Source organism: Vulpes lagopus, chromosome 5 (genome assembly GCF_018345385.1).
Source record: "Vulpes lagopus strain Blue_001 chromosome 5, ASM1834538v1, whole genome shotgun sequence".
NCBI lineage: Eukaryota > Metazoa > Chordata > Mammalia > Carnivora > Canidae > Vulpes > Vulpes lagopus.
In genome coordinates, this window is record NC_054828.1 from 83852267 (window position 1) to 83875989 (window position 23723).

The following is a 23723-nucleotide window of genomic DNA, read 5'->3' on the forward strand; positions in this document are numbered from 1 at the left end:
CAATAAATCCATATTTACTGACATCCACAGAGCAGAATATACTAATAAATAAATAATGCACTGCTCTGTTGAAAAAAAGAAAAACAAAACACATCTTTTAATCAAGTGTTCCCATAAAGAGGAAGGACTTCCCTAAAATGATACAAAACAATCAAGACACTTAGCAGAGAGAAACCCATGTTTAACAGAAACTAGCAAAGTCACTGGCCAACCTATCATAAACCCAAGACCTACTTGCTTCATGGCAGTCTCTCCAATTTTGTCAGAATGTTTGCGGATACTCTCCAGAAAGTCTTTGAGATCAGACATAGAAACATCCTTAATTTCTTCACGAAGCTTGGGGATGTTATCCACCATCACCTTGCAGAATCGATAGTGGCTTACTTGAGGCAGATAGGTATGCTCTAGATGTTCCAGAGTTTTCAGTGCAGGATAATGCCTATAAAAGGAATCATATCACCTTTAGCTCAACTCAGTCTTCTTTAAGGCCACAGATATATTCCTTAGGTAAAATTTCTAGCCTGAATTAGTTTTCATTGTTCATTACAACAAATTCAGTATTAAGTTTCAAAAAAAAGAAATCAATGGAAAAATGTCAAATTATTCAAAATTAACATATGCATTAAAGGACTTAGTAAATTACAATGAGAAAAGATTTTATCCCAAGAATATAGAAAACTTAGAAAATCTACCAATGAAATCCATTATACAAAAATTAAAAGAAAATACAAAATGATCATATTAATGCCAAAACAACCATCCTATAAAATAAAATACTGAAGTCTAAACTTCCAACTATGGCACAGGGAAGAGCTTAGCAAATCTTCTACCCAAAAAAACAAATATAAACTAAACAAAACTGTCCCAAACAACCATTTCAGGGCTCTGGAAATAGACCAAAGGAGAACATATTGAAAAGTGTTTATTCATGAAAACTGCTGAACAATGGAACTCTGTGGTGTTCTTGCCTGGGGCTACCTCCATCAACCCTCCAACTCCACCCGCACTCCATCCCCCTCCCTCCCACTGGTTATATTGGCTTGTCATGAAAACCAGCAGCCTCCCTGCCCTTAGAAGCAGATGTGATTTAGAGTGGCATTATTAGGTAAAGTAGGAAACTCCAGATGAAGGAAGGAAGGAAAGAATAAGGACAAACAAACAAACAAATAAAAAGATAGGGAAATACCCCAGCTTTCCAGGCCTGAAGTTAGTCTGGGTTGGGTCAAAGGGTAGATTAGAGGACTAACCAGAAATTTAACAGAAAGTATGGAAATAAGAGATCCACAGAAGGACCCAATAGCTCTTTGCACAACCCTAGCCTTAGTCATGACTAAGGTTGTATAAATGTGCAGTAGGAGACCCAAAAGGGTCTAAGCATTCCACACACCTCTGGCTGACTAGGAGGCAGCAGGCACATACATAGCAGAAGCCCTGGGAGAAAGTTAAAAGCTCAGGCTGTTTTGAAAATTGCCTGAATTTTTAATGTATTCCATAGCCTCCACACATATCCACTGACAAAGGTAGAAACCTTTTTGGCTCAAGTTTGATTGAGCACAAACCTTGGACCAATCTTTGGCTAATGACTATCCTTTATTTATTTTTTTTTTAATTTTTATTTATGATAGTCATACAGAGAGAGAGAGAGAGAGGCAGAGACATAGGCAGAGGGAGAAGCAGGCTCCATGCACCGGGAGCCCGACGTGGGATTCGATCCCGGGTCTCCAGAATCGCGCCCTGGGCCAAAGACAGGCGCCAAACCGCTGCGCCACCCAGGGATCCCAATGACTATCCTTTAAAAATGAAATATATTTCCTGATAAACAAAACCAGATAATTCCTTACTACCAGATCTGCCTTAAAAAAAAAAAAAATTCCGAAAGGAAGTGACAATAGAAACTAATTGGAATTCACAGAAAGAAATAAAGAGCATAGGAAATAGTAAATATATGTGAAATATAAAAGTCTAAATAAATATTTCTTTCTCTTTTCTTCTTTTAATTTCATTAAAAGAAAAATTTTAAAACAAATGATTATAATACTGTATTGCTGAGTTTATAATATATAACTATATGACCATAATAGCACAAAAAAGGAAGTAAGAAATGGAGTTAAGATGAAGCAAAATCACTAATATATATTCTACCAAAACTACATCAGCATTAACCTAAAGTAGATTGATATACTAAGATACAGATAATCCATACAGCGACCTCTAAATAAATAACTCAAAATCTATTAAAAACAAAAGAGGAATTAAAATAGTACACTACCAAATATTTAATATAAAAAAAAGAGAGTAAAGGATAAGAACAAAAAGATATGAAAAACAGAAAACAAAGAGTAAAATGCAGCCATAATAATTACATTAAATATAAATGGACTAATAAACACTCCAGTTAAAAGGCACAAGGTTAGGATTTAAAAAGCATGATCCAATTACATGTCCTCTACAAGAAACACACTTTAGATTCAAAGATACACAAATAAGTAAAAGTAAAAGATGGGATAAGATATACCATGCAAAAAGTAACCATAAAAATGCTGGAGTGGCTATATTAATATCAGATACAATAGATTTTAAAAATAGAAATATTGCTGGCTATGCAAAAGTAAATATTGCTGGTAAGGCAATAGTAAGGGGAACGATATTTATCTGATAGGTAGGAAAGCTTCCATTAGCATAAGAGAATGAATAAAACTAAAATTGATAAGTTTGACGAAGTAACAACAAAATAAGTTACACATTAAAAAATATAATAAGAATAAAGAAGAAACAAAAACTTGGTAACGATTATTTAACCTAAAGTCAAGTGAAGGAGTCACAAAAGAAGAGTCAAAAAAGAAGAGTCACAAAAGAACATTAAAAAGGCCAATAGGGGTGGGGTGTGATTTGAACAGTTATGTGGAAAAAATGCAAATCAAAACATGATTTTGTCACTCAAACTCCCAAAGATTTCTTAAAACATAATGGGTATTATTATCAGGAGTTTCAATAAATGAGAATTCACTGCCTGCTGGTAAACAAATTTGTATTAATGATACAAGTTTTCACTGAAGAATCTTACCAAAACAAGCATTCTAACCAGTTGCCTTTCCAAAAAGAAATATTAGATTAACAAAAGTATGTAAACCTCTTGAATTATAGGTATTTACATAAGTCAATAAAAAACTAATCTAGATGTCTAATAATAAAGAACTGGTAAAATAAAATACATCATGATACATCCACATAGTAAAAGACAGCAAAATGGTTACAATATTGTTAGGTAAAAGCTATTCCAAAAAATAAAATTTACAAGTATAATCATAATATTTTTCAAAATTATAAATATGCATACATATATAAATTATGAATATATGTGCATGTATGAGCTATATATCACTAAATACATGCATACACAAATAGAGAAGTACACAGAAAATGAATAGAAAAATACAGACAAAAATGTTAACCATAATTTTTTTCCCTTGGGATAGTAACATTTTGGGTGATAATTTTTCTTATGTTTTTAATTTCCTAATTTCCATACTTCCCATGATATATTTAGTAGAGGAAAAACTCAGTTGCAATCTTATAAATAAAAAAACTGATAGCTCTATTTTAGATTTTTAAGAATGAATTTCACAGTATACACTTGAGCTCTTCTTGCTCCAATATGCTTAGTACCACAAACACTAAAGACTAGAGATTGGTTTTACTTTTTTTTAATGTCCTTACCTCACATGTTCCAAAAATCAAAATCTTAGTCCAAATAAATGGAGGGGAGAAAGATTTATTTCCTCTACATTTAGAAATAAAAGTACAAATATAGTTAATGTGAATTGGTTGCTTTTATTACAATTTTACAGACTCAAAAACAGTACTGATTTGTTATTCACATGGTTTAGTGTAAACAGAATGGTGTTTATACTACAATTAGGTATGAAGAGCTATGTGCAATAAAATGCAATTCCTCTAGAGAGAAACCTTAGAAGGGATAGAAAGCCAGAAATTAAGCCAAAAAGATAAACACACTTTGGGGTTTAGTTATATTTTGGAACATTGTTTATAGAATGAGAAAAATCTAACAATGTTGCCTGCGGACACAAGCACATTCACTGATGAGACACATGGCCAACATGCTGAAAACATCTGGTCTGTCAACTCCACATTTTTCAAGGCTAATTAGTACAAAACCCAGTGATTCCTGGCAACAAAGAATGTCACCTTATTTTCCCATTGTCCTTTCGCTACCATATTCATATTCTAACTATAACAGACCAATAAGATTATTCAAATTTCTAGTGTATTTTAATATCAGGGACAGGTTAAAGAATGACAGCCAATTAAACACCTGAGTAGCAGATACCAAAAGAAAAAATTTCTATTTCCAGCAGCCATGGAAATCTAAAACCACATTTTGACCTTATTTTTGATAACCTCTAACCATTATTAAAACTAAATCAGAAGCCAAATCTTAAGTTTCATTTGCAAGTGTGCTAGCTTTCCCTGTCTCCCTCTATTACACCCCCTAATAGAAATGTGAGCAGAAAAATATTAAAGGAAACAAAATCAGGACATATAAAAGAAACAAGGGAAAGATATTTAAACAATTCTATAAACTGGGTAACTATTGTCAGAATAACTTAGACATAGCTGAATGCTATTGTGAGAAGAGGAATGTTAATTCTAGGCAAATTAAATTTTGGTCCTTTTTTGCCATGGTATAGAACTCTCACACAATAATGATTTTTTAAGTTCTAATAAGTGATCTTTTAAAGCAGATCACAACTACCTGTGAGAAATTTTTATAAATTCAAAGTATGATAAGAATATAAAATAAAAGCTTTGACCACAGGAAATATTAGTGGCTTTCCTTTTTTTTTTTTTTATTAGTGGCTTTCCTAATCAAAGAGCACTGTTAACAAATATTTAATCCTTTCTATGTGTTACAGGTAGAAAGATGATCAGGTATCTTTCCTTAGGGAACATAGAACCTAATAGTATTATCACTATTTACAGTTTTAAAAAAAATACAACTACGCTTCTACCCATGCAGGAGTGACAAAGAACAGACATGAACTCCCAAACTTAAAAAGCAGAAGACTGGCTAAAATATAAAAACTGATTTGGTAGTGAACAGTGGTCTCTGAAAAAAGGGAAACAAAAAAGCTGAGTTTAAGTTTAATAATTATCCAGGTTATATGTGACTTCTAAATCACGGGCAGAATCAGAGAAAACTCAAACATAGCCTAGCAGCTTAGCAGAGTTAAAGTCAAAGATAGTTCAGGAAAGGTGACACAACTTGAGGCTGTACAGCAGAATTCCAAACAAAAAGAGGAGGAAAGGAGCAATGCAGAAAAAAGAACTGCAGAATCTATACAGGGGTTCCCTTAAGTCTTTGCTGAGTACTAGGCCAGGTATAGAAAAAGTGAAATTCCACAAGGACAGCAAAAAGAAGGGAGGGAATGAAGGTGGACAGGGAAGGGAAAAAGGAGAGGGAGAGAGACAGACACAAGGAAAATATGTGATGAACACTTCAAGGAGCTCAGAAAATGCACAAAAACCTCGGTGAAAAGTCTCTGGGGATTCCTGAGTTATTCCAAGTAGATGAATACTACTCTGAACTACCCTTGGAATGAAGGTGCAGCTAGCAAAGACTAAAATTGGGGTTTGGGTGCCTGGGTGGCTTAGTTGGTTAAGCATCCAACTCTTGATTTTAGCTCAGGTCATGATCTCAACTCAAGTCATGATCTCAGGGCTGTGAGATTGAGCCCCACCTCAGGCTCCACACTTGGCATGGAGCCTACTTAAGATTCTCTTCTCTCCTTCACCCTCTGCCTCCATTCCTAAATAAGGTTTGATGAGAACAAACAGATCTGCAAACTAAACTTTTTGCCAAAACAAAAAGCAATACTCTTTAAGAAAAAAACAGTTCCCCCAAGTCCACACTCAGCAACATAATATGTTTGTATCCAATCAAAAATTACTAGACATGATAAGAACCAAAAACTTGGCCTATAACTAGTAAAAACAAAATCAGTCTGCAAACAGAAATCCAAAAATGCTAAAAGTGACAGAACTAGCAAAGAAGTACATGAAAAGAAATATCAGAACCATGTACATGTATTCTTAAAAAGACACAAAAATAACAAGAAATTAAGCATTTAAAAAACCCACTGGAACTCCTAAAGATGAAAAATATGTTATCTGAAATGAAAATTTCATTGAATAGGATTAAAAGAAGATCAGACAATGCAAAAGAAAGAGATCAGTGCATTGAACATAGGAATAAAATCTATCAAACATAAAGCACAGAGAGAGAAAAGATCGAGAAGGAAAAAAAAAAAAAGAACAGATTCTCAAGTCACCTGTGAGATTATATGTTGTCCAACATAATATGTAATTAAGTCCTAGAATGAGGATGGGAAACAGACAGAAGAAAAAAATGTTTGGAAAATCCGTATCTGAACATTTTCCAGATTTTACAAAAACTATAAACCTACAAATCCAAGAAGCTAAACAAGCGAACAGCAGGATAAATTCACACATATACACATGCATGCACACACATATACGTATGGCAACATGCCTCAAAATCAAATTGCTAAGAACAAATGATAGAGAAAAAAGTTTGAAAACAGCTGGAGAAGACACATCAAGTAGAGTGACAAAGATAAGACTGCTCATATACCCCTCCCTCAGAAACTACATAAATGAGAAGGCAAATGATGTCTTAACTAATGAATCTATAAACCTAGAATTCTATGTCCTTCAAAAATAATTTTCAAAGACAAAGATGAACAATAAGATATTATGTCACACTCACCAAGATGGTCATAGTCAAAAAGCCAGACTATAATTTGTAGAATTTGTAGAATAATTTCTAGAATTTGTAGAAATTGGAATCTTCATATGCTGATGGTAGAAGGTAAAATGGCATAGCTGCTTTGGAAAACAGTCTGACAGTTCCTCAAATGATTAAACATATAGTAATCATATTATCCAACAATTCCATTCCTAGGTATACAGCCAAGAGAGATGAAAACATATGTCTACACAAAAACTTGAAAATAAAATTTATAGCAGCATTATTCATTAAAGCCAAAAAGTAGAAATAACTCTAATGTTCATCAACTGATGAATGGATATATAAAATGCGGTATATCCATACGAGGGAATATTATTCAGCAATAAGAAGAAATGAAGTACTGAAATACAGTACAACATGAATGAACTTTGACAATATTATGTTAAATGAAAGAATCACAAAGAACCACATATTGTAAGACTCCATTTATATGAAATGTCCAGAATAGACAAATCTATAGAGACAGAAAGTAAATTAGTGGTTCCCAGTAGCTGGCAAGGTGTTAGGAGCGGGGGGACAGGGAGAAGAGGATTGGGTAGACAGCTAAGGGGCTCAGAGTTTCTTTTGAAAAGAACAAAAGCATTCTAAATCGACTGTGGTGATGACTACACAACTCTGTGAATACACTAAAAGCCACTGAATACACATTTTAAATTGATGAACTGAATAGTATGTAAATTATATCTCAATAAAGCCGTTAAAAATATTTTAAGCAAAAAAAGAATATTAAAAAACAGATAATATAAAAACTAAATAAAAAGAAAGCAGCAGTGGCCATATTAATACCAAACAACAAATACTTTTTTTAAAAAAGAATATTACCAGAGATAAAAAGGAACCTTCCATAATATAAATAGGTCATCTCATCAAGAACATATAGCAATGCTAAATGTGTATGCACCCCCCAAAAAAAAGCTCCAAAATACAACAATATCAAGAACTGAAAGAACAGAAAAAAGACGTGCAGATCCACAATCAAAACAATCTCAACACTCCTGTCAGCAACTGACAAATACAAAATCACTAGGATGTAGAAAACCTGAACACTATCAATCAAGTATATCTAAATGACTGTTAAAGAATGTCCTACTCAAAGAGAATATACATAATTTTGAAGTGTACACGAAATTCTCACCAAAACGAACCATATGCTGGCCCATTAAAACAAGTCTCAACAAACATTTAAAAAGTTGAAATCAGGGAAGCCTGGGTGGCTCAGTGATTGAGCATCTGCCTTCAGCTCAGGGCATGATCCTGGGGTCCTGGGATCAAGTTCCACATCAGACTCCCCACTGGGAGCCTGCTTCTCCTTCTGCCTATGTCTCTGCCTCTCTCTCTAGTCTCTCATTAATATAAATTTTTTTTTAAAAAGTTGAAATCATACATTTATATTTATGAACACAAACTATAATTACAAATCAATTTTTAAAAATCTGGAAAATCCTCTAATACTTGGAAGTTATCCAACTCATTTCTTTTTTTTTTTTTCTAATTTTTATTTATTTATGATAGTCACAGAGAGAGAGAGAGAGAGGGGGGCAGAGGGAGAAGCAGGCTCCATGCACCGGGAGCCCGACGTGGGATTCGATCCCGGGTCTCCAGGATCGCGCCCTGGGCCAAAGGCAGGCACTAAACTGCTGTGCTACCCAGGGATCCCTCCAACTCATTTCTAAATAATGAGCAGATTAATTTTTAAATCACAAAGGAAATTAGAAAACATTTGAGATAAATGGAAAAAATACATTATCATAAAACATGTAAAATGCAGTTAATGCACTGCTAAGAGAAAAATGTACAGGTTTAAATAGCTACATTAGAAAATAAAGAACTGGCAGGCAGATGGGGTGACTGGGTGAAGGGCACTGAGGAAGGCAATTGATGAGATGAGCACTGGGTGTTATACTATATGTTGGCAAATTGAACTACATTAAAAATAAATAAAAGGCAAAAAAAAAAAAAGAAAGAAAAGAACAAAAATCCACATTATAAAGTTAGAAAAGAGAAAATTAAACCCCAAGTACGTAGGAGAAAGAAAATACTAAAGATAATAGCAGAAATCAGTAAAATAGGCAACATTAAATAATAGGAAAAACTCAAAATCTAAAGATGCTTTTATGGAAAAAATTAATAAAACTGATAAACCACTAGCTAGAATAATCAGAGATAGAGAAAAGATTTACCAATATAAGTAATGAAAGGGAAAGCATTACTGTAGATCCTACACATTAAAATAATAAGAGAATAACTGGAACAATTTTTGCTAATGAATTAAACAATTTAGACGACACGAGAAATTACTATAAAGACATAAATAAGTAAAAGTTACTCAAGAAACACAAAATGCAAACAGCCTTGTATTCGTTTTTTAAATTAAATTTGTAGTTAAAAACCTTCTCACCAAAACCAAACAAATCTCCTGATCCAAGTGACTTCACTGGTGGATTCAACCAAATATTTAAGAAGGATAATGCCAATACTTCAAGAAAATCAACACTTCAAAGGAAACCAACCCATGCTATGAGGCCAGCATTAATTTGACACCAAAGTCAGACCAAAACAAACAAAAACAACACTACAGATAAATATTCCTCATGAATACAGATGCAAAAATCCTCAACAAAATTTTAACAAGTCAAATACTGCACCATATAAAAAGGATAATATACCATGACAAAGGAGGATTTATTTCACAAATGCAAGTTCATTTAACATTCAATAAATTAATCATATAATTCATAATAATATACTAAAAAAATTTTTCAACATATAATCACCTCAACTGACACAGAAAAAAGCATTTGACAAAAACAATATTAATTCCTGGTACAAATTTTCAACAACCAGAGATAGAAGGAAATTTCCTCAACCTTCTAAATGGCACATACAAAAAAACTACACCTAACATCTTAATGGTGAAATGTTTTCCCCCTAAGATCAGGAACAGGGCAATGATATTCATTCTCACTACTTCTACTCAACATTGTACAGAAAGTTCTAAACAGTACAATAAGACAAGAAAAACAAACCATAAAGAAAGCTTCCCAGTTGTAAAGAAAGGAACATTTTATTTGCAGATAAGATGATTATCTACATAGAAAATCCAATGGAATAAACAAAAAACTGTTATAATTAATGACTTTAGAAGGTTTCAGAAAACAAGATAAACATACAAAAAATAAAATAGTATACTAGTAATAAATGACTGGAAATTAAAATTTAAAAATCAAAAACCATTTAAAACTAGCATCAAAAAACATTAAATATTTAGAGATAAATATGATAAAAGATATGTAAGACTTACTAAAAACTATAAATACTGCTGAAAAAAATTAAAGAAGTCCTAAATAAATGACAATATCCATATCAGTTGGTGGGGAGGGAAGATATAGACCAGCATGGTGCACAAGGGACCTACTGAAATAAGGAGGATGCCCATATAGAAAGGTAGCCTGGTATGGAATGTCAGAGCCAAATAGGGATGAGGAGGGTATTCCTGTAGAACAGAAGCTTGCCACAGAGTATTAGAGTCCAAGCAGAATAAGGAAGATATCATACAGGAGGGTAACTCAGTGTGTGGTGTTAGCAAGATAAAGACTTACAGTGACAGCAATAATAGGCAATTAGTTTCATGAAAGGAACTGATCCAATCAGTAAATACATTATGAATAATGAAAATCAAGTTACTCAGCAGTAATGAGTAGACTGAGCACACAGATCTTGGCTTCTAAATAACATTATTTACTTAGGGAAATGACTGATTCCAGGGCTGCAGCAGGCAAAGTACAAGATAAACCTGAAAATTCTCTCCTTTCCTAGTAACAAAGTACTCAAAAAATTATGAAAACATATTTAAAAAAACAGAAACCAGACAGAAGGGGCTACTCTGGTGCCATTCAGGATAATCTGAACAACAAAATAAGTAATATTAACAAATTGTGACTCATCAAATAAAATAAGAAACCATGAGTCCATACTGACATAAAAAAATTAAAGTGAAAAATCTGATGAAAAGTGATTACTTTATATAACTATAAAATACCTCCCCATAAATTTTTAATTACAAATGTAAAAAAGAGCAACTTCACAGTGGAAAAGAATAAAAGTGAACACTATCCCTCATAGGACAAATCAAATTTATATGTGACCTGGTAAGATACAATGAGAACACAGCACCACTTTTGTAATATTCCAGCCACAGACATATAACATGAATGTAATCATGAGGCAATATCAGACAAACTCAAATTAAGACACATTCTACATAAAGTTGGCCTGTAATTTTCAAAAGTGATAAGCTCGTAAAAGTCAAGGAAAGACTGCAGACTGCTCAAAGCTGAAGAATAAAGAGACATGACCACTAAATGCAATACATGTTTTAAACTTGATTCTTTTGCTATAAAGAACATAACTGAGACATTTAGCAAAATCTGAACTGGGTATGAGGATTAGATGCTACTAATATATCCGTGTTAATTTTTATTCTCTATTGCATTGTGGCTGCACAGACGAATGTCTTTATTTGTAGGAAATTACACCAAAGTATTTGGTGATGACAGGGCATCACATTAGCAACTTACTTTCTACTGGTTCATAAAAAACATAGCTAATTTATATGTACTTAAGAATGTTTAAAAATAAAAATTTTTAAAGACCACAAAATAAAGGACAACAAAATTTACGACTACTATGCAACAAAAAGTACTAACCTTACAAAGTTAGCAGATAAGCCATGCATTTGAAAGCAAATATTTGCAGGATATTCCTAATAAGAGGAAAAGGTGTCCAAAGTATCTAATGAATTCTTATAAATGAACAACAAACAACCTAAGAAAAACGGGCAAAATACATGAAAGAAAATCCAAATGTCCAAAAACCAATTTCACTAGTAATCAAAGAAATGAAATCACAGCACAATAATCTATCATTTGATAACCATCAGACTGGCAAAAACCAAAAAGTTTCACAATACAGATGTTGCCTAGAGGTGGAGTAACAGACCTCCCATAAAATGCCAGGGGGAGTCTAAATCACTTTGGAGAATAATCTCTAGTAAGAATGAATACATGAATATCCTTTCTTTGATTTCTTTCTAGGTATAAACCCTAGGCCAGTAGAATTGGCAGAAGCTAGATAGAAAAATGCAGAATCTCAGGAATGACCCCCAGACCTCCTGAATCAGATTCTACATTTAATAAATCCCCATATGATTTGAATATCAACATATGAAGCAACATATGAAGAGCACTGTTCTCAAGCAACCTTGAATGTGTGAACAAAGAGACATGAACAAGATTATTTATTGAACCAATGTCTGCATAGCAAACAACTGGAAACACATCAAACATCTTTCACAGCATTGGTTGAGGACAGTTATCCTGTAGCAACAACAATCCCAAAAATTTCAGTGTCTTAAAACAAAGATTTATAACTTACTTATATTATACATCCATAACAGGTTGGCAGGGTAGTTCTGTTCATTACAATTACTCAGGGATTCAATCAACATCTTAAAAGTTACCATTTGTCATAACCAAGGGAAAACAGAACTCTGGAGACTTGTACTAGAAATTAACTGTGAAGCCCAAAAGTAATATTCATCACTTCTCACAGCTTATCAGCCATCTTATCAACTCACATCTTATCAGTCACGCAGCCCAAAGGAGCCCAGGAAATATAACCATACTATGTGCCAGAAAAAGGTTGAGATTGAAATATTGGTGCACAGCACTTATGATGACTGAAAATGAGAGGAAAAATGTGAATTATTCATATAATGGACTATTACAAAGGATTAAATTAAGTGAACTAGATCTATATACATAAGGTAAATAAACTCTCCACTAGTATGTAAGCCCCACAGAGTAAATATTTTTGTCTGTTCTCTTCAGGGCTGTAACCCCAAGAACAATGCCTAGCATATAGTAAATACTCCATTCATTTTTGTCGAATGAATGAATGAATTTCAAAAAAACAGGACAAGAACCATTCATACAAATGTTTTTTTTTTTTTATCTCTCTTTTTAAGATACTATTTGTTTATTTATTTGAGAGACAGCATGAGTGAGAGAGATCACAGAGGGAAAGGGAGAAGCAGACTCCCTGCTGAGCAGAGAACCCGATATAGGACTCGATCCCAGGACCCTGAGATCATGACCTGAGCCAATGGCAGACGCTTACTTAACCAACTGAGCCACCCAGGTTCCCCCAACATAAATGTTTTTAAAAACACAATACAATATATGATTTGTAGACTTTAAAAACATGGACTAGAAAGACCACAAATATGATACCGGTTTCCTCACAGGACTAGGGAAAGAAATAGGGCTGAGGAAGAGGACAGAAGTTTCATCTAATTTTTTTTTGTAATGTCTATATTTACATCTCTCTATCTATATGTGTGTGTATCTATTTCCATATATTTACATATACATCAATCAAAACTGGAAAACTATTAATATCTTTTAATTCAGAGAAGTTGGTATACAATGTTTTTTTATTCTCTGTAATCTATGATTTTAGAATTTAAACTAAAAGGTTATCAGGGAAATAATACTTCTTTTTTAAGATTTTATTTATTTATTAGAGACAGACAGAGAGAGAGAGAGGCAGAGGGAGAAGCAGACTCCACACAGGGAGCCCGATGTGGGACTCGATCCCGGGTCTCCAGGATCACGCCCTGGGCTGAAGGCGGCACTAAATCGCTGAGCCACCGGGGCTGCCCAGAAATAATACTATTTTATATCTCACTGAGCAGAACTTCTCAGTTGTCCTACCTATGCTCTTGTATATGAACATATCCTCCTGGGGAAAAGAAGAGAATCTAAGAAATTCAAAAAATGTAGATGCCTCATGCTTTAGGCTTTAAAATTCTTGAGAATTTAATGTTTTTATTTATAATATTTCTATTGTTATTTCAACATCACATTTTAATTCCATACTTTTCCCTAAAACCCTAGGTAAAATCAACATTCCAGAAAGATGTGTCCTATTTATCCTACAGCTTCACACACCCCCTCACACTGCAGCATACTCCAAGGCAGAGGAGGTAGGGTGCTTACTGTAGCTTGGAAAGAAGAGTGGGGCAGCCCCAGTGGCCCAGAGGTTTGGCACGCTGCCTTCAGCACGGGGTGTGATCCTGGAGACCTGGGATCGAGCCCCACATCAGGCTCCCTGCATGGAGCCTGCTTCTGTCCTTCTCCCTCTGCCTGTGTCTCTGCCTCTCTCTCTCTATCTGTCATGAATAAATAAATAGAATCTTTAAAAAAAGAAGAAGAAGAAGAAGAAGAAGAAGAAGAAGAAGAAGAAGAAGAAGAAGAAGAAGAAGAAGAAGAGCAAAAGAGTCACTACAGACCTTTTTCTGGAATAAAACCAGAGGAAAACAACACACAGAAGAGTAATCCTCTAAACTTCATATCGACCTTGCCCCCTGTGATGATTAATTTTATGGGCCAACTTGGTTAGGTCATGGTATCCAAATATTTAACAAATATTATTCTGGATATTTCTTATGAAGGTATTTTTTAGATGAAATTACTGACACAAGTCAGCAGACTCTGAGTAAAGAAGATTACTCTTCATAATTTAGGTGGGCTTCATTTAATCAGTTGAAGACCTTAACAGAAAAAAGACTCCTGGAGAAAGAAGAATTCTGCTAGCAGACCACATTCAAACTCAGGCCACAATATTTGCTCTTCCCTGACACCCTAGCCTACCACCTTACTATGCAGATTTTGGACTTGCCGGCCTCCATAATCCCATGAACCAACTCCCTAAACTCAATCAATCAATCTCTCTCTCTACCCACACACAGTCTCTCCACTGATTCTGTTTCAATGAAGAGCCCTGACTAATTCATTCCTGCACCAGAACTGCAACTAATTTTTCTACTATAATACTAAACCAAAGCATGTTTCTCAAATCAACTATCACTAAAAGTTGTTTTACCCCTGAAAGACGGGGTCTTCTAAAAATCAAACTATGAGTAGTGGTTTTTTTTAAATTTATTTAACATAATACATGACAAAATATATCAGCATACCACTAGTATGTAAATAAATCTCAGGATAAATCAACAGATACACAAAAGGCTAGAGAAGACATTATACGGACTTAATTATTTCTTGAAAGGTTATGCTATATACAGACCTTAAAACTATCCTGATTAACAGAAATTTAAGACAATGGAAATATTCAATTAAAAAAATCTTACCTTTTTGTTTTCATCTGGTCTCTCAGTTTGCTATACATCTCCAGGACTTGAAAGAAAAGGGAAAAAAGAGCACACAAGCATTATTTAGAGAAAATGAGAAACTTATTAAAGCTAAAGGAATTGCATCAAGAACCTAATCCACTTCCAGTTCCTCACCTGGAAGACACAGCATTAATTTATCAACAGTGGCTGAAATATTTCTCTGTTGTAGTCGACACTGCTTCAGCTCTTCCATTGCTATTACCAGCTTGGCAAGAGGAAAAAAAAAAACTGAATTATGCCAGTAGCTGTAAATAAAAAGCTTCCAGTCACATTTTTCCACCCTGTGTTCAATTCATCAGAAAATCCCAGACAGTTTCAGAGAAAGACCTGCCAAGTGAACTAAGAAACTGCCTTTCTCAACTAGTAAAACATTCCTGTCGTTTCCCATTTTCTCCTCAAGATACGTACTATACTGAAAAAGGCTAGCTAAAATGAAATCCCAAAATCCAGGGGTTATTCAGAAGAAAAGAAAAAATTTGCAGATTTTCCCCAAACTACTCAGACTCCTCAGAATGTATGGTTTCATCAAATCTTCTGAGAAGAGCCTATGTTTCTTTCATCAATGCTAAACTCCTCGAGGGAAATAGTCCTCCCTACATAGCTTCATTTGAGTCTTAAGAATAATCTTCAACTAAATCTCTATTTTAACAAATAAACCACACGTTTAGAAGTTATAGCTTTTCCAAGAGTTCCAGTTTAGTGGAGTAACTCACTTTCCTTCTCATAGCTGTCTTAAAAGGCTTCCATCTGAAGTCATATCACACTATAACTGGAAAACACTGTACTCTCTGCATAATTTTGAATATGTGAGACAAACTTTCAAAAAGCAATAATCTACATAGCCTGTTGTAGTATTCATCCCAAACCTATCCCTAAAAACATTATCTTCTTAGATGCCATGAAAAAAGAAAAGAGAACAGCCCTGATTAAGTCATTGATAAAACAATCAAAAGCTAATCTTAAAAAGTATTAAAATAAAAATTAAAATAATTACTAGTCAGTAAGAAAGGAACATGTTACAGAGAATAGTAATAGACTGCAAGTCATAAAACTTGAGTTTTAGCCCCAGCCTTGTCAATTACTATGTAAATTTTAGCAAATCATGTCTTACACCAATAAAATAGTGATAATACCTGTCCTGACTTTGTGATAGGCCTGTCATGACAATCAAGTGAGAAAAAACATACAAAATAATCTTGTAAACTGTGGTGGCTTAAATGGTGATTCTATCAATTAACAGAATCACTGATCCACTTGTTTAACAAATATTTATGGGGAAAAAAAACAAATATTTATGGAGCACCCACTTTGTGCTAGTCACTGTGTAGGCAGGTAAAGCGAATATGGCAATGAATAAAACAAACAAAAGTTCCCAACTTAATGGAACTTAATTTCTCATGGAAGGAGACAGACCAAAAAAAACAAACATTCAACTAAAATATATAATAGCAGAACATTGTAGGTGCAGTGGAGAAAAATAAAGCAAGAAAAGTAAAAAGAACACAGCAGTGAGAGTTAGTCTGCAATTTCAAATAAAAGGCCTCATTAAGGAGGGAACATCTGCGCAAAGTCTGAAGTAGGAGAACAGTAGGGAAAGAGCATTCCAGACAGAGGGAAGAGCACTGGCTGTATTATGACTACTCAAGTAATTTAAAAACAACAGTGAAGAAAAGCTACAACCTCTTTCATCAAGCTTTCTGGTGGCTTCATTTAATAGTCATTTAATTCAGAGAAACACTGGGGAAAGCAACAATTAATGTCCACAAATTCCTCCAACACACTCCTGATGGTCCTATAAGCCACTATATCAAGAATGCAGTCATCAAAAGAATGAGAGGAAACAGACGGTTTTTCAAAAGGTAAACTGTCCTTACTTCCTTTCCCTCATGTTGTAGTTTTCTATTAGTATCCGTCACTTGATTCTGTGGAGAGAAGACAATTTAAACTCATAAAAAACAAACATTTAGACAATTGTTGGGTAAGATCACATTTTAAATGAAAAGACTAAATTCAGTTACTCAGGTAGTTTCAGTATGCCAACACATTTTGGTTTAATGGCATTCTCCTGGGTCTAAATTATATCAACCTTTTTACTAATGTTGTCTACCACATGATCTTTTGAACAATAAAAGGAAAAATTTACTGAATGATATATTGAGTTGAGAATATTCCAAACTAAAACATTATAACAATTGGAGATCACACTTTAACTTTGGAAAGACAAGAGAAAAAATAGGGAAAATAATCCAAAGAATACCATCTCTGTTATGTGTACAAAGAACAAATTTTATCATAGATATTCCTCACCTCACCAATGTATTCCTGGATAACTTGGGTATGAATTGAACTTTCTAACTCAGGTCAAATCTTCCCTATTTATTATCCTAATTTTAGAAAACATTTTATCTTAACTCTTTTTGGATCATTAATTCTTAACAGTTCCTAACATTTCCACATTCCCATTTTTCTAAGTTAATCTTTCCATCAGATAGTCAAAACCATGTAAACAAGCCTTAAAATTTATCTAGAGTTCATAATTTGAAGGAACTGGCACCAAGTTTTTTGATAACCACTTTTGGAGACTCGACTGATATTTAAAAATTGAGTACACAGAACAGTAATTTCCTCCACACCTCAGATATTATCAAAACATGAGCAATATTAACTTCTAAAGCTTATTTTGATAGAAGCTTTCTACCCTTCCACCAACAACTGCCACTCTATACACTTTCAAGATATTCCCTTAACCCAGTGTTTCCTATTATGTCCTTTAGAACACAAAGAAATGTTAGTTAATAGATACTGTGCACATGCACACAGAGGTGCACACCTGCACAAATACACACACACACACATGCACACACAAACCCCAAATATGTATGGGAAAGTCCACTAAACAGGTTAGTTTACTTAGGACTTCTTGAAGTCTTTAATATTCTACATGCACCATGAATGCCCAATAAGGGGATATCATACAGGATGTTTTCCAAACTTCTTTAACGTAATACCTTTTTATTGAGGATCATCTTAAGAAACTAGTTTGTCAGGAACACATGATTGAAAACTTTACCCTAAACTATAGACTCTACACCTGGACTACCATTTTCAAAGCAGATTACCACATGCACCTCCTTTCACAGACAAAATAAAACCCAACCTTCTCCAGAAAGTCTTTATAAAGTAACAGAAAGAGAAGAAACCTTCAAATTCCCACTTTATTATTTATTTAATAGCACCACATGTCAAACACGTGGTTTTATTCAACTGTTAGCTCAATATAAATTAAGAGTGTGATGTAGCTGTCCCAAATGCTGATGATCTAAGACAACATCAATAGATACTGTTGAAAGCAGAGGTCAGGAAATTTTTTGCAAAGGGCTGGGTAGATAATCTCTGCTGTAACTATTCTGCTGCGCCACTGTAGCAAAAATGCAGCCATAAACAAAATGTAGATGAATGGTCATTGCTACATTCTAATAAAACTTTATTTACAAAAACAGGAGACAAGCTGGATTTGGCCTGCAAGACATAGTCTCCTGATTCTTGGTCTAGAGTAAGTGAGATGGCATAAGGCTATTCGACCACATCATGAGAGTTACATTTAGATGCCATGTTTTAGGAAGGCCATTGACAAACTGAAACACAATTAGATAGGAATATGTTTGGAGAAGGACTAAAGTTACACATATGAAAAATAAAGGATTTTTCTTTAGCTCAAAGAAGGGGGAAATATTCATTTGGGGATACTATATACTATACCTGGACACTATACTCTATACATCATACCTGAATGACAGCTGTCCATCAAATATCTGAAGAGCTATTACAAGAAAGCTGGTGTCCTAAAAATAATGCTTATTACTTAAACTAATAAATGGATGTTACTAGAATATAGGATTAATATCAGCTTAATATAAGAAAAAGCTGTCAAGTAATGTGAATAAAAATGGGGTGGGATGCCTTGAATTGTGTACAGCTATCCCCTGCTTCACAGTAGTTAATCAAGAATAATTAGCTGTTTAATACTCAACTAGAGAGCTCATAAAATTCAATATTCCATAAATACTACTAAATTCAAAATCTCTCTTTACCTTATAGAGACACCATTTCCAAAACTTTCTTTTATCTCAAACTCATTGCAAGAAAATTATTTTACGTTGTAACCCAGTACATAAGTATAGGGCGCACACATAGACACACATACACACACGCGCACACACACACACACACACACACCCCTGAAACAAAATTCTCAAGAAACAGGGTTTACCCTCACTACATGTAATGTACTTTGTTTTCTATTCTGTTCTATCTCATTTCAATTTTTTTATTAAAAATACTAATTATGGCCCACTAAACTGATCTTGCGCAAATGACAGTTCTAAAACACAACCACAGAAGCCTAACTAATGCTTCTAGTAAGAAAGATAATTACCATTTCATTACTATTTTAACATAAAATTGAGAAGAAAGTATATTGCCTATCTAGGATGCTACTCCTCTTGATACAGAAAACATAAATATGAAGAGGAATAAATATATACACTAAGAATTAAAATAAATAGTAGGCATTCTAGAAAGTGTAGTTTCTTTTCATTGTTATGTTAAATAATACTGACAGTAGTTAATACTTAATATTTTGCATTTTCTAAACTCTTTTCTCAGAGTTCAAGAATCTCTAATTTTCATACGTTCGTAACCCAAGTTGAATGATCTCCCTGCTCTAGGGTATGCTGCTAGACTTTAATACCCTCAGGTTTCAGAGTAAACAAGTGGAGCCTGAACTAGTCAAACACCCTGACCTGGGAGCCTCCAGGTCATGCTTTATCTCAGGGGGATCCTGAATGTGAAGAAACTTGAAACTTGAATCAATTTGGAGGAAGGAAGATAAGATGAGTACCAAACAAGTGATTCCAGCAATTGGTCATTATGGAGGCAATGTTCAGTGCTACCTGCCAAGTAGTCCACCACATGACTACTTCAGTAATCAGAGACAGAGCTTTGTGCTGCCCATCACAGACAAGGGACCCAGAGAGCAGAGGGAGAAGTCTAGAATACACACATCCAAATAACACAGAAAAGAACAGCTTGAGGTGAAAATGGAAAGCTGGGATGCTAAGTGAGGACAAATAGCATACATGGCTCCTGGCAGGAGCCCCATACCTTTGCTTTCGGACATTTCAGATACTTTTGTCCATTTGAAGCCTCAATTGTCCATTTCAGCCCCCAAATATTCAGCATAACTTTTTATTTAAGATAAAATCAAATTGCTCATTTTTTAATTGCTTTAACATTAAGCAACATTTCTAATACTTTCTCATGTAAGAAAGATAACCCTCTAAAATAAATTGTAGTTTGTTATTCTTGTAAATGAATGTATCATGACGTATTTTACTAATCTTCTACTAAATGACTTTAGTGACATTTTAAAGTTTTACCTATTAGAAGGCAGGGGAGAGGGAAAATGAATAAAATAAAATAAAAATTTTATACACTAAAAAAATACAAATATCCTTACACATGCACCTATAAGCCTTAGAATAAGTCTTGGGGCACCCAGGGTAGCTTAGCCAGTTAGACCTCTGACTCTTGGTTTTGGCTCAGGTCATGATCTCTAGGTCGTGAGATCAAGCCCCATGCTGAGAGCTCCATGCTCAATTCCAAGTCTGCTTGAGATTCTCTCTCTCATTCTCTGTTTGTCCCTCCCTGACCCTTGTGCGCATAAAATAAAATAAATAAAATATTTAAAAAAGAGAGAAAGTCTTTAAAAAATGTGGAGTTTTAAGTATTCATAAATAAAATTGCTGTCCTCAAAGGTTGTAAGAATCTACACTCCAACCAAGCATACCCTGGTTGACTGGTATCATATCTCTAATCTTAAGTGTCATTTTTTCATCTCTGTCATTTTATTAGGCGGCATTTTATTAAGTCTGCATTCCTTTAATTTTTTAAATTGTAGAGTTCCCTTGTATTTCTTTTTTTTTTAAGATTTTATTTACTTATTCACGAGAGAGAGTGAGAGAGAGAGAGAGAGAGAGAGGCAGAGACACAGGCAGAGGGAGAAGCAGGCTCCATGCAGGAAGCCTGACGTGGGACTCAATCCCGGGTCTCCAGGATCAAGCCCTGGGCTGAAGGCAGCACTAAACCGCCAAGCCACCCGGGCTGCCCCCTTGTATTTCTTCTTATGTACATTGTATATTAATATATATTTCTGTTTCTTATTGGAAGGTTCATCATTTTCCTTTTAGTTTATAAAGGCTTTTTAATTTATAAAGTCTTGAATTTATAAAGATTTTTTTCTATCTTACAGGTATTAATCACTTGGCAAATGTATTTTTAAAGTTTTTATTTATATTTAATTTTTACTTTATATGTAGAAAAAATTCTTTCATTTTAATGTCATAGCTATCAACTTTTTTCTTTCTGGCTTTAAGAATTTTGCTTAGAAATGTATTCCTTACTCCCAAAAATCACACAAATATTCATCTGTACTTTCTACTAGTTCCTATGGTTTTGTATTTTACACTTAACTGATTCATCTGAAATTACTGTTGGTATACTGAATGAAAAGCAAGTCAAACTTAATTTCAACTTCAAATAGTTGAGCATTAAGTACAGTAAGAACACATCAGAAGAGCTGTTACTTTGGGAGGGAAGGGTAAAGGGAGCAACTGAGAAGGATACAAAAGAGAGATTTAATTGTGTTGGCAATAATATACTTCTTACGAAGGTTGGACAGTTGTTGTACAGTTCCATAAACTCTTATTTGAAACCTTGGGACCGGGATCCCTGGGTGGCGCAGCGGTTTGGCGCCTGCCTTTGGCCCAGGGCGCGATCCTGGAGACCCGGGATCGAATCCCACATCAGGCTCCCGGTGCATGGAGCCTGCTTCTCCCTCCGCCTGTGTCTCTGCCTCTCTCTCTCTCTCTGTGACTATCATAAATAAATAAAAAATTAAAAAAAAAAAATTTAAAAAAAAAAGAAACCTTGGGACCCACCGTGTTTTGGACTTCAGAAATTTGGAGATTTTGTAAAGATATTATGGTACATGTTGTATATAACATAACACCCTTACCCAATGGGTAGAAGGACAGGATCCCACAAGCATACCCATTAATATTTCTTCAGCAAAAAACAAAATTTTACATTAAATAAAACTTAAATGTTTTCACAGCTTTACACAGGTTTTAGGTTTCACAGTCAAATTAGCTTTTTTTGTTTGTTTGTTTGTTTATTTAGAGAGTGGAGAAAGGGCAGAGGGAGAAGGAGAAAGAGAATCCCAAGAAGATTCTGCCTAAAGCACGGAGCCCAACACAAGACTCAATCTCAGGACATTGAAATCGTGACCTGAGCTGAAATCAAAAGTCAGATACTAAACCAACTGAGCCACCTCAAATTAGCTTTTAAATCACTTTCCCTCTCAATAAAATTGTTTCTTTGCTTTTCTTACCAATTGCATTTTTTATATGAATTGTATACTCACTGTCAAGTTCACCCCATGCCCCAGGAAAATCCTTTTGGGATTTTAATCCAAATTCCAATAGGAGAAGGAGGACAAAGAAGAGAAGAAAAAGAGAAAGATGAAGGGAAGGGAATGGAGGAAGGAAAAGAAAGAAGAGAAAAGAGCAAAGAAAAGAAAGAGGGAGGGAGGGAAAGGAAAAGGAGGAAGCAGGGAAAAGAAAGGGAAAAAAGGAAGGAAGGGAGAAGAAAGGAAGGAAAGAGGAAAGAAAGGAAGAAATTAGAGGCATAGGATAGGACTAGAAATAAAAAAAGAAAGCTGTTATTGCTTACAGACCATATGAGTGTTTATATAGAAACCTCAAAAGAAGTCCACACACAAATTATTAGAAGTAATAGAAGGGTTTAGTGAAGTGATCAGATTTAAAATCAATAAGCAAAATCAGTTATCCATGATAAAGGACCAGGCCAAACATGGCTGATCTCCTTCTTGGATTTGAATCAATCATATCAAGAATCCATGCTTTGGTAGAAGATAGCCCATAACTATCACTAATTTTTTTTTATTCCTGTAGCCTTGGGTGTTATGCTGCAAAGACTTCTACAACCCTGTCATGCCCTGTGACCCTGTCATCCTATAGTGATGCTTTTTTCTAACAAGCACGGAGACAGATGATAGAATCAACTGGGTTTCTATTTAAAGAAACAGTTACTGATTCTGTTGTTGTTTCTCATCCAAGTGTAGTCACCCAAAATAAAATTTAACTTAGAAGAGTATTCTTTTTTTAGCTAAAATTCATCCTAATTATCTATGTTTCAGTAAAAATTCCTTTCTTAGTATCTCTGCTACAAACATGTAACCTGCAGTATATTCCCTACTCCTTTAATGCTAATCAAAATCCCAGCACAGAATGGAGCAACAAGTCCCTCTTAGAGCCTCCTTACTTTGAGTTTCTGAGCTTCCCCTCTCACTTTCAGCAGTTCAGTTATAGAATCCACAAAGCCCTGGTAATGAAAGTTGCACATCTTCTCAATTTCTCGGTCATGATTGCGGATGCGAGTTTCAAGCTTCTCCATGAAACGTCCATGTTCCTCACCATCATAGACAGACCTTTAAAAAAAATGGTATGATGATTACACCACATTTACTTCTAAGAAAGAGAA

At 34.5% G+C, this 23723-nt stretch overlaps 1 protein-coding gene across 3 annotated transcripts in view; it reads right to left on the minus strand.

Annotated features, from left to right (window-relative positions):
• EXOC6B (exocyst complex component 6B) overlaps positions 1-23723 on the minus strand; it is a 620952-nt gene that overhangs the window by 513181 nt on the left and 84048 nt on the right. For all 3 annotated transcript variants that reach the window (XM_041757049.1, XM_041757048.1, XM_041757050.1), the window contains exons 2-6: positions 23505-23670; positions 16976-17023; positions 15216-15306; positions 15060-15105; positions 235-439 (exon numbers count right to left, since the gene is read on the minus strand). In XM_041757049.1, coding sequence (XP_041612983.1) covers positions 235-439; positions 15060-15105; positions 15216-15306; positions 16976-17023; positions 23505-23670 — 556 coding nt within the window. The remainder of the gene's footprint in view (positions 1-234; positions 440-15059; positions 15106-15215; positions 15307-16975; positions 17024-23504; positions 23671-23723) is intronic.